Source organism: Orbicella faveolata, unplaced genomic scaffold, assembly GCF_042242905.1.
Source record: "Orbicella faveolata isolate gen_17 unplaced genomic scaffold, um_ofav_v1 contig_14, whole genome shotgun sequence".
NCBI lineage: Eukaryota > Metazoa > Cnidaria > Anthozoa > Scleractinia > Merulinidae > Orbicella > Orbicella faveolata.
The window spans coordinates 9,825,890-9,838,091 of record NW_028301541.1 but is presented as its reverse complement, the minus strand read 5'-3'; the positions used below and the strand labels follow the sequence as shown (position 1 = coordinate 9,838,091).

The 12,202-nt window shown below is 41.0% G+C and overlaps 1 protein-coding gene across 1 annotated transcript in view; it reads right to left on the bottom strand.

Moving 5' to 3' along the window:
• Positions 1-12,202, bottom strand: part of LOC110046859 (ubiquitin carboxyl-terminal hydrolase 24-like) — a 52,886-nt gene that overhangs the window by 13,052 nt on the left and 27,632 nt on the right. The window contains exons 35-50 of the mRNA XM_089286531.1: positions 11,784-11,838; positions 11,222-11,324; positions 10,766-10,827; positions 9,804-9,896; positions 8,921-9,004; positions 8,530-8,641; positions 7,582-7,726; positions 7,089-7,208; positions 6,391-6,428; positions 5,689-5,815; positions 5,300-5,353; positions 5,135-5,217; positions 3,587-3,725; positions 2,754-2,873; positions 1,153-1,409; positions 596-720 (exon numbers count right to left, since the gene is read on the bottom strand). Of these exons, the coding sequence (XP_089142657.1) occupies positions 596-720; positions 1,153-1,409; positions 2,754-2,873; positions 3,587-3,725; positions 5,135-5,217; positions 5,300-5,353; positions 5,689-5,815; positions 6,391-6,428; positions 7,089-7,208; positions 7,582-7,726; positions 8,530-8,641; positions 8,921-9,004; positions 9,804-9,896; positions 10,766-10,827; positions 11,222-11,324; positions 11,784-11,838 (1,717 nt within the window). The remainder of the gene's footprint in view (positions 1-595; positions 721-1,152; positions 1,410-2,753; positions 2,874-3,586; positions 3,726-5,134; positions 5,218-5,299; positions 5,354-5,688; positions 5,816-6,390; positions 6,429-7,088; positions 7,209-7,581; positions 7,727-8,529; positions 8,642-8,920; positions 9,005-9,803; positions 9,897-10,765; positions 10,828-11,221; positions 11,325-11,783; positions 11,839-12,202) is intronic.

The following is a 12,202-nucleotide window of genomic DNA, read 5'->3' as shown; positions in this document are numbered from 1 at the left end:
TACACGAGCCTTCAGATGAATGTGTCTACCAAGAAAATACAAGTGACAAGTGGGATGGTATACCACGAGAGAGCGCTGGCTTAAATATTTTATACCATGGCACAGTAAAACCACTGGCCAACAAAAATCAAGGGAACATTCACGCAGCGCCCGATGGGAAGGTTGGGTGTAATACTGTCGAATATACAACGGCTTCCTGTATTCTGATTGGCTGTATTTTCTATGGCATGATATAAATTCGAGTAAAAATAAGTCTTTGCATCTTTTGTATGTATGGGAGGCGCGGTGGCCTTATGGTTAGTGCGCTCATCTCCGGATCGAGCGGTCCGGGTTCGAGCCCTGGTCGGGGACATTGCGTTGTGTTCTTGGGCAAGACACTTTACTCTCGCAGTGCCTCTCTCCACCCAGGTGTATAAATGGGTACCGGCGACCTTAATGCTGGGGATAACCCTGCGATGGACTAGCATCCCATCCAGGGGGGAGTAGAAACACTCCTAGTCGCTTCATGCTACAGAAACCGGGATAAGCTCCGGCCTGATGGGCCACTTGGCTCGTATGCAGACTTAACCTATCTTTTGTCTGTATGCCAGCTCACCAGTATCATAGACGGTAGCTTTGTATGTTCCACCAAAACACTCTGCTTCTAGTGTGTCCTCGTTCATGTCAAATTCTTCTACAATAGTGTCGTTGAACTTGTACCACTTTTCTTTTGTACCATTTCTATGTGTATAAAAACAGGTATATTCCAAATGAATTTTACGTTTTTAAGTTAAAGTTAAATTAAAATGTCTTTGTTGTGCTATACAAGACTAGCCCCTGGGAAAACTGAACCTCCGTATCCAAAAACAGTGAGATTGTAGCAAAAAGATAACTGTACTGTTTCCTGTGACACCATGCACAACATCAAAACATTTTAATAGAGAAAAACTATACAAGTAAACACATGAAAGATCACAACGTGACCAGCTCTCAGTTGGCTTGATAGCTCAGTTGGTAGAGCACCGCACCGGTATCGCAGAGGTCATGGGTTCGAATCCCGTTCAAACCTGAATTTTTTTTTTTCAGGCTTTTATTTCACAGCTGCTTAAGCTGTGTATATGACTGCCGCTGCGCTGATCAATCATGTGTTCACAGTAAGATTATGTTACAAACCTTCTGTCCTTGATGAAGGAGTAATAATGTCCCGCGTTCGCTTGTCCACTGTGGACAATGACACCTACAAGCTCATACTGAATCTCAGGAGCATTGATAGACACATTAGACTGAAGGGACGAGTTCGAGGCAGACATGTGGAGATCTGTATTACTGCCACTCTCGCTGTCTGTGTCCGGCGCCTGTAGATTGGTGGTAGACTCTCGTCTTGCCACTCCATCTGTGGTGTAGGGCTCCATGTTCAGGACCCAAGGAAACTAGAAACACAAAGAAAGGATTAACACCCAAGTTTAGGATCCAAGGAAACTAGCAATGCAAAGAAAGGGTTAATAACGGTATATACTAACAACACCCAAATTAAAACGCCAAAAGCACTAATACTGCCATTAAGGGCCTGTTTACAAGGTGAGAGGGTTGCCCTAGCAAGCGGGTTACCCTAGCACTCACACATTTCCTCTTTTTCTTCGTCCTGTTTACAAGGCAGCCACGGTTACCCGTGTAGGCGGGTTACCCTATCTGCGTGCTAGGGTTACCCTGGCAGGCGGGTTAACTTCTTCCCTTGTAAACACTCCAGGTAGTGTTATCCCGCCAACCCGGATCAACTTTCTAATTGTTTCCAGACCCTTTGAGTGTAACCGTGCAATAAGTTGTCCCGGGTTGTAGGGTTACCCTACCTGTGAAATTTTGCTTGTAAACCCGGGCTATCTTTTGCCTTCCAGGATTAACCCGCTTGTTAGGGTAACCCTCCCCCTGTGTAAACAGGCCCTAAAAGCAGTAGTTATAGGACTAGCAGTAATCAAAGATTATGTGAGTGCGTTAGTCGTCTTCACTTTAACAGCTTGAATGATTGAATGATCCGTTGTGTGACAGCACCAGTATACCTGGACTAAAATATTTACATTTGCCTTCAAACTTCAGACTAACCATTTTCACTTTTACTGGTAATGTTTAGGCATAAGGCGATTCGAAGTCGTGTTCGTAAACAGAATAATTGTTCTGGTTTTGTAACAAAAGCACGTCGTCTCGCATACCGACGGACCAGGCAGCGTTCGTGTCGATTTGCACGGTCCAGAGTCATAACTGTACACAGTGTAAATGCATAAACGAGCACAAAATGTCTTGTATGCTTGTGCTTTGCGATGATGCCATTTGTTTCGGGCCCCTGCTGTGGGGAGGCAAATTTCGCGTTCAAGATCCACCAGTCGCACAGTTGTCCCAAAAAATCTCACTCCAGTCTGTAATACGTCTGCGTTCTCCTTCTTGTCGAACGCCACAACTTGAGAGCTCTCAAATGGTTTATGGTACTTAGTTTGATGTTGGCAAAACAATAATAAACATAGACTGGTCCATGAATTTTGTAATCAATATAGATCACTAAGTGAAGTAAGCAATGTCCCTTTCTTTCAAACGAATACGTTTATAAAACACAGTTGTAAGTAGTCTATTGTCAGTAAGTAAGTAAAACCTTTATTTAAGTGTCTATGTATTTAAGTGTTTAAGTGTCTATGTGCCACCGTCATGACCTATGAAAATATGTAATACGATAGGTATACAAGGACCTATCAGGACATAGTAAAGCTTCATATTTACTTTGACATTACCTCAAAGTGGTCGTCAAACTTGAGTGCTCTTCCAGCCTCCCAGTCGTAACCAAACCTCTTGAGTTGAATCACAAGCACAGGAGGTAGGGTCTTGATACACATGCGCTTCACAGTAGTCCGCTGAAATGGTATTAATGAACAATGTCTTCTTAGAAAAACATAACCGTTCAAACTTGCTACTGATGAATTCGATGCTAAGGTGGACCCTACGATGAAACAGCATTCCATCCAGGAGGTAAAAGAATTGTTTCTAGCTGCTTCATGTTAAAAAAATCTGTCGTATGCTACGGTGGTACAGTATAAGGCACTTAAACTACAATCATGGACAAAAGCAGTTGAGACAATCGCCGAAAAAGACCTGTTTTGTTGAACGCATGAGTTTTTCAATCTCCAATTTTCACATTTCGACCCCTTCTCCCCTTTTCAATGTTGTAACCACGTGACAGTGTTCACAGAGCGCATTTCAACATTGAAAAGGGGGGAGAGGGGATTTGACTATCGACGAAAAAGATGTTTTTTGAAACTACGGAAGGACGCCGACAGAAAGCGTCTGTCTTGCTCAAATGTGTCAACACTTTTGTCCATGATTGTAGACTGCGAGCAGTCTCTCTTTCCCTCGAAATTCCCTGGGGAAGAACGCAAAACAACTAAGCGTGCGAGCCTGACTGTGAGCGTGACTTGCGAGAGGGCGAGCGCCGATGCCTCGAGCCGCTAGTAGCGCGACTTGTTTTGCGTTCTTCCCCAAAGATTTTCGAGGAAAAGGGAGACTGCTCGCAGTCTATATGCACTTTACCTGGCGCAGACCTAACTTAGTACTTATACACTATACTCACCCTCTCGTTACACTTTTCACAGAAGTATGCATTGTCTCCTTCAAGTATCTCGCCGTTAACAAACTGTTCTAGGGAGTCTTCTAATTTCAGGTTTTTCACAGTCACTTGTAAAGAGTGGAAAGCCTCTTCCCTCTCGTACCTGGCGACCAGACAAGTTGCTGAGTTACAATGTGGTCAATTGGTAAATGAGAATCATAAGCTAAATGTTCGAATGATTTATTTTACCGCACCCAAATTCATAATTGGCCGATCAGAAGCCGTCTTCTGTGCTGATATCTTGCGATATCAGGCCCCTGACCAAATGAAGCTGGATTTGTGGCCAAATTTAGGTATGGTAAATACCTTATTGCACCCTTTTGGTAGACTTTGGCGTCTTACCATTCCTAAATTCGCAATTAGCCAATCAGAAGCCCTGTCCTGTCCTGATATCTTGCGATATCAAGTCACTGACCTGCTATAGCTGAGATACCATGCTCACTTGGCCGAATTGGAGTACGGTAAACATCTAATCGTACCTTTCTGGTACGCTTTGGCGGCGTATCAGGCTCATATGTCGACTAAGTATGGCGTCATACGGACTACGTCTCGCCAAAATACAAACCATGACTCGACCAAACTCGCCTGACATGCTGCCTAAGGGTACCAAAAAAGTACGATTATGTTCAAGTATCGGACTCGTTTGGTCTTGCATGGGTGTTTTGGCCCAACTGAGTGTCCCCAAAATATGAACCGTGGCTCGACCAAGCAAACCTGTCAAAGCGAACCAAAAAGGTACGATTTGGCATAACCACTGCTACGTATCAGGTCATCCATTCAGAACAGTGGGTTAAGGTGGAATCTAACAAAACACAACAGTTGTGGACTGCATTTGGTTTGGTATCAAAGACCAACATTTATCTGACTGTTTCGTACTCTGATCAAATTCGGTGGTTAGGGAAGGGACTAGATGTGACGGCTGTACGAGTCTTTTAAAACACTTGCAGGGTTCTAATTAAAAACGTGATTACATCCAACGAATCGTGTTGTTCAATGAGTTCGCACTATACAGGGCTTCTTCCATAAAGGGTTAAGATCTTAAACAGTGGCTGTCTCTAATATAGAGCCACGGCCTATGTTTGGTTTGTCCGAATTGTGCAAATATGCAGCTAAATGTTTGGAACCAAGCGTTTTGCGTACACGGGACTACACTATATAGGGCTTCTCCCTTGAAGAGTTATGCTCCAAACAGTAGATGTTCCTATTGATCTATCAAACATGAAAGACCATGCTTTACTACGTTTCCAAACATCGAGAACAGAGTTGCAAGTAAAACGCGTGGCGGAGTCAGTATTTTTGATGAACTCTGAGGTTCTTTCAAAAATGTAGTGAAACGCTGTCTTGAGTGTTTGATATATCTTCTCAATCGAAACTAAAACTAAGGAGAAAACGGAGTGACAAAATCGTAAAACTCTATGCTCATTAAGATCAGATATCCAAACACCGTCACGGTCTTGATTTCCTTTGTTTAAACGTGATGAATTATTAGTGAGTTTGAGAATTGCAGCTCACCTATGATTACACTCTTTACAAATCTTCTGATCAGCAAACATGCCGCAAAATGTCTTTTTAAATAACTGTTCTTGTCCTGTTTTCTGAAAAGAAAAAGAAGATACATTTGTCCTGGACAATCTCCAAGGATCACCCTGGAGCACATTGGTGATTCACTACACTTACCTTAAGAATTTCATCAAGCTGATCTGTGAGGTTACTAAAAAATTCAAAAGCATCCTGAAAGAGAAACTCAATGTGAATTTTTTTTATCGCTGATAACAAACAATGCACGGTTTTTGGAATGACCTTCTCCTTTAACACAATACATGTAACTTTTTGCTTTAACCTGAAGGGGCAAAATCACAGTATACTGAATTTGATGTATTTCTCACAAACCTCCAAGACCAGGTTATTGAAAACGTAGATAACACCATCCATAAGATAGATTTCTATCCGGTAAAAAACAGTAAATAAAACAAACTATTCTATCCACTGGATAGTGATTCATCTGCTGTATAACATCGTCCACCCTTTGAACAATTGGTTCCAGATGTGTTCTTGTACCTCTTTACCTGTTGCTCTCGAACATTCACAGGCTGGCCCCAGAGTTTGAAATATTTCCAAAATTCTTCTGGAGCGAAATACTGTAGCTTGCTTTCCATCAAATGGCCAAAGACAGACTGGATTTGTAAAAACACACTGTAGAGAAAGTTTGGTGAAATAAATAAGTGACGATCTTTAAATTGTTAAAGGGGCTCTGTCACGTTATTTTGAGTTATTTTGGCCTTACACAACATTACTTTTAAACTGAACTAAACCTGAAAATAAGTCTACTAGAATGGAAAAAAACCTAAGAGATAATACTAAACCATAAAGGAACAAGGACGGTCAAGGATGGAGAAGATTGACACGGATTACAAACGACAAACTTAAAACGTTTGGCTAAACTTTTCAAGATGCGCAAATCGCGATGTCACCCCTTTAACTCAGAATACTGACTGAATATAAAAGAAACTTAACAGATATTTTAGCTTGACTTATAACGCTCTGGAAAAGTTAAGTAAAATGACCGCATATAATATAAAATGCACATGTAAAGGCAATTCGGGAGAAACACTGCACGGTAAGTTTGAAGAGTTTAAACGCAAGGATGGAAGTACAAGCTCAAGACCCGATGTCACAATGCCCATGAACAACCTTTGGCGTTGTCTATGGTATGGCAAAGTGAGGAAACTATTCTTACTCACAATATTGTGGTTAAAACAAAATAATACCTTTCTTTCTCTTGAGAATCGTCAAATGATAGAATTGCCTACCAAAGGAAAGGAAGAAGTCACATCTAACGCACTCTTGTAGTTGAAGGCAAGTTGTAGGAGAAGCTTTCTATACAGTGCAGACATGAGGACAGATGCGAATGCAGCCATAACACTACTTTACTAATATTTGCCTCGTTAGCATAAGCAATAAAGTTACTGACGGAGTTACAAAAACGTTAGGTCTGAATATTGAAAGGACACAGCACAATTAACTGTGCCAAGAAATCAAGTTTGAGCCTGATGTATTGAATACGTTTTGCGCGACGCGGGTTTAAAAACTCAAAATTTCACAAAGAATGTATGAGCTCATTAGCACTTTTGCCACCCAGAAATTTTGCAGTTTTTGAAAACCAATTTCTCCTCGAATATTCCACCCAAAGAGCCACAAATGTCAACAATAACTAAGTTTCACAAGCTCTTTTAATGTTTGTAGTCAATTCGTGTCTAGCGTGATGCCTTCTCTGCGTGACGTGCAAGTTAATTAGGAAAAATGCAAACAATGACGTCAGCAAAGATTCTCATATTTGAAGGAGTATTTTTCCTATGGTTGTTGCTCATGCGCAATAGAAAAATGGAAAGGATTATCCATTCAGACAAAGGTAATGATAAAGCTTGTTAATGTTAGAAACAGAAAAATTACTTTCATTTCCACTCACCTCTCTAAGTCCTGGTTGCATGTACAATTGTTGGAGAACAGAATTCATGTAGCAAGTTGCCCCAGCATTTTTCAGACCCACAAATCCACATTGTGCCCGTGGAGCTACTGGTGGCTGAAACTAAAAGAAAAAAAATCCAACAAATATTCAGGAACACAAAAACTCGTAGGCATAGCGAAATAAAACAGACCAGATCGTCGACGAAGAAAGACTTTTCTGGGGAAGCATTGTCAAAACAAAACACCGAGGCCCAACTAGCCTCGCTTTCATGAAACTCGTCCCGGGCGACGACCGAGTGGTCCGCCATATTTGCATAGGGTGTATTGTTTTCATAAAATATTTCTCAAGAATACGCGCGAATCTAAAACGTCACAACCGTGTTTACATACGATCATCTAAACACAACTATCGACCAGTGAGAGTGCAAGTAGTATCTCACGTATTTTATAAAAGGCATTAGAATTTTATGACAACAACAAATGCTGAAATGTACCTCCCATTCTTTGAGTGTACCAGGATCTTCGACATGGTGCATACAAATCAAATGTGCTACAATGTTAAAAAGGTTTTCAGGACAGCCATCTCCCAGTTCTACCAGAAGATCATAAGCAGCCACTTGACACTCTCTACCTACACACCTGAAATACACGATATGCCGCACATCAGGCGAGTTTGATTTACAACAATAAATACAAGCAGACCAAAAAAGTAACCTTAGCTCTCTATGAAAATCACAAGGAGGAAGAAAGGGTAACAACTTGAAACGTACAACTGAGCCAAAACATCAAAAAATCTTGTCTTTGAAAGGCACTTCGCATTATCGCATGTTATTATATCTCTCAGTTAGTACGCGCGCTGTGATTGGTCAATTTAGCGGGCCGTATTCCATTGTACGGCCAGCTAAAATTTAAAGCTGTTTTTGTTGCCAAAATGTTTCGTGATTTGTCACCAAGTGTTCTTAACTTTTTTAGCAACTAAAAGTTTAAAACTTTCTTTCACTTCTGAAATTGTGTATTAAAACCTGCTAACGACTAAAGAGTCACTTAACAATGATTTCAAATTGAGTCGTTTTGCTTCTCGAGGTGCGTGAGAAATTTGAAGCCGTTCCGCGTGAATAGAAATCGTTCCTGAGTCCGTCAGACACACAGTAAAGATACAATAAATATCTTACTAATATTAACCTCGTTTTCTCGGTCCGCACTGTAAGTTACGGATCCTCGTTTCCCCCTTGGATTTATGGCCCGCGGTCTGTAACTTACAGTACGGCCCTCGAACTCGGTCAAGAGGTATAGCTTAAGAAAAATCGTGCGAACTGAATTGTCATTTGAAATTCACGGTACGTTGTCAACGCGCGCCAGCAGTGATGCTTGGTTAGGGGAACAAGAACGTTCTGAGACAGAAAACTGTACATGACTTAAACAAAATATCACATTCCACTTACTTTGGGTGTACATCGATAACAGTTTCTTTAGATGGAGTATTGCCGTTAATAGAGATAAGCTTCGAAGCAGGGAAGAGAAAATCATCTAACAGGTCTCTTATTAGCTTCTCTCCTGCAAGTTGAAACAGCAGGCATTCATTTAACATGGTTACTAGCCTGCATAGCAAGCGTTCCCCGTACAAAGAGCATTTCCGCATTCTGACCGCGCGTAAATTGGAGCGAGAGCAAAACCTCGACGAAGCAGGGGGTGGTGGTGCGCCACGCCACCTCCTGCTTTGTCGAGTTTTTGCTCTCGCGGCCAGAATGCGGTAAAGCTCTTCGTACGAGAACGGTTGCTACGCAGGCTGCATGGCTGCATAGGAATGCAACAGTTCAATGCAGTTTCACTTACCTAAGCCTTTCTTGTCGACTCCTTCACAAGTAAAGAGAGTTTTGATTAATCTCAAATGACCAGCCAACAGGGGAAATTCGTTTTCTGTGAAATGAAAATAAAATCTGGTAAGGCCTCGTTCACACTAGCAACATAACGGCCTTCTTAAGTTGTTATGTCGCTAGTGTGAACTACGCCTAAGTAAATATTTATCGTGTGAAGTGAACAAAAAAGAGAATGCCTGGATGCTCTCTTTACAAACTGATTAACAATTTATCAAGGAAACAACGGAAATCATGACAGTGACCATTTTATTTCTTGGTTCCCTTGAGACAGTGTTTCACCACAATTCCAAATACGTTGAAGTTCGTCAAATACACTCCACTCGCGTCGTATTTTAAACACTCTTCTCAAACTCATTAATAATTCATCAAGATTAAACAAAGGAAATCATGACTGTGTCGATGTTTGAATATCTGATCTTAATTAGCATAGATTTTTACGATTCTATTTCTCCATTTTCACCTTAGTTTTAGTTGCGATTGAGAAGATATATCAAACACTCAAGAGAGTGTTTGACCACATTTCCAAACACCTCGAAGTTCGTCAAAAATACTCCGCTACGCGTGATATTTTCAACTCTCTTCACGGTGTTTGGAAATGTGGTCAAACACGGTCTTTTGTGTTTGATATATTACATCTCGATGTTTGGAAATGCGGTAAAACACGTCTCTCATGTTTGAGATATTCATCAAATGCGTTTATAAAACGATATAGACAACTTAGAGTCCATGGCTAAAATGTGCACTTCAGAGTTGACCAGACAGGACAGACTGAACTCTGACGAATACAGCTCCGAGCTGACAAAGAAGATCTTTCAAAATGTTATAAGCCAACACCTTACCTAAATTAGTTCCAAATTCAAAGTTCAGAAGCCATTGTATTTCACCCTCGATCATCTTGGTAGGATCAATCTTCATCAGTCTTTGTTCTGTCACTGAAATAGATTTATTAAACAGAATCAGATTTAACCTGAAGAACGATTCAATTGAATGAAATTGTAAGTCCTTCAATGACTCGCGCAAAACTCGTGCAGTGTTGTACTTACATGTAGACAAGATAAAGTCTACCAGTCAGACAGATTACAAAAAAACATTTCTAGTTTGTGATAAAGTTCAAGCAAGCTAAAATGTCCAACATGTTACATGCATATGGACTCTGCAACATGACAATGTTAGCAAATCAGATCATGTCAAAAATAACAAATAATAAAAAAAAAAACTAGCTTTAGTGACAAACAAGTCTGAGTTAAGGACCTCAAGTGTAAATGTCTAGTTAAGAATGCACTCATACATGGGATAATTGTTTCACCAAAGTTCACGTTAAATGCCGGTGTACGGCTAAATTGAGCTTTACACAGGCCATATTCTAACCACGATTAGGTGGAGGTGGTTGATTAAGTGTTTTGTTATACCTCCCAACTCAAAAATAGAAAGAAAAAAAAACTGTGAAGAAGACTGTGAAGAAATCGTGTGCTTGACAAGACCGCAAAGTTACCCCGGTTTCAAGGAGCACGACCTGATCACGTGCGAGTCGAAAGTTCAATTTGTTGTTTCCCCAGGGAGGTAGTGAGTTTTGTTCGCCCTAGGGAGGTAGTGAGTTTTGACCAGCGACACGTGACACGTTCTCTTCCAATCGGAAAACGTATTTGAGTTGGGAGCTATGACAATCCAATTTAGACTACAATGAAGGAGATCTAACCTGTATTAATAATGTTAGACTGATTGACCCATGCATTCCCTAGAGTAACTATTTAAAATCAACGATAAAACGAACGATATGATTAATGCTATGTTAGGCGATTACCTGTCAAGTAGTCTAACAGTCGACAGACGAGATCAAAGAACTGGCTACAGTGACGCTGCAATCTAAACGTCAAAGAATACAATAAATTAATACTACAAGTACATGTGGTAATTTTGTTTAGATTTTAGAGCATGCCTATTTAGCTGGTTAAGTACTCAAGGAATGTACTAGTAAAGCCTTTACTCTGGTAACTGTGGAACGAAGCGGCTTGGAGCATTGCCACTCCCTCTGGATAGGTTTCTAGTCCAGCGCTGGTTATTCCCCAGCACTGGCTGCCCCAACAATTCCCAGGTACCATCTGTTTCTGGGTGACGAGAGGCACTATAAAAATAAAGTGTCTTGCCATGAACACAACACAATAATCCCTCCCAGGGCTCGAACCTGGACCGTGCAAACCGGAGTCTGGTGTCTGAACATTGGGCCATCTTGCCCCGCAAAACCGACGGAATTCTGTACCTGTAGTTTTTTCCTCTCACATGAACTGTAGGAGTCCACAAAGGCAGCGGCGCATTGAGCATCACACTTAAAAGAAAGTGATTGGGTGTCTGAAGTTTGGGTTCTGAAAAAAAAAAAAAAAGCACATCATGAACAACTCTACACACAATAGGGACAATAATAATGTGCACTGCAAATTCGTAACGAACAGTTGAAAAGGAACGTAAAGAGGCAAGGTGGAGATTATAGGAGGAAAGAAGGATGATTGCAGCAGACAGAGAACAGTGGAGGACCTATGTAAAGGCCCTATGTGCCACGAGGTAAGAGGAGGATAGGTAATAGGTAACAGGTAACAGGTAACAAATTCGTAATATTACGCGGCTAAAAAAAGACACGACAAGAAATTTTGTGCACTTCAGAGCAGTGACCAACGTAGGCTGACATCACCTAAAAAAAAAAAAAAACAGCAGCAAAAGTGTTTGACCTTCAAACGTTTTCGTGAAAAGACAAAACCAGTTTATCGCATGTAATGTTACTAACCACGCTGATTTTTTTCAGATACATAAAAGCACACACTACATACCTCCTACAGGAGTTTGACTTAAAATCAAAAGTTGCTCTAGTGCTGTAGACCGCACCTTAAGGGAAAAAAGGTTACACCGTTTTGAGCTACTTAGGTTTACCAGGTCAAGTCTACTCACAGAGCATCAAGACGACACTCTGTTTCTTTGAATTGTTCAGGCAAATTAAGATATTACCATTTCCCTGGATGGAATAGCTGACCCATGGTTGTGTACCCCCTACATTTTGTTCAGTCCCCCAAACAATCGTAAATCTGTGCAAAAATATCCACACATATTTTTTCTTGCGGGCATGATCTGTTCTTGGAAGGAGACAGATTTCCAAGCGCAAAGGTTGAAGAAACAGTGCGCCTTCAAAAAGAGATAATATTCGAGCCAAACCGAGGCTACTGAATTAAGACGGAATCCACCAGAAATTCGA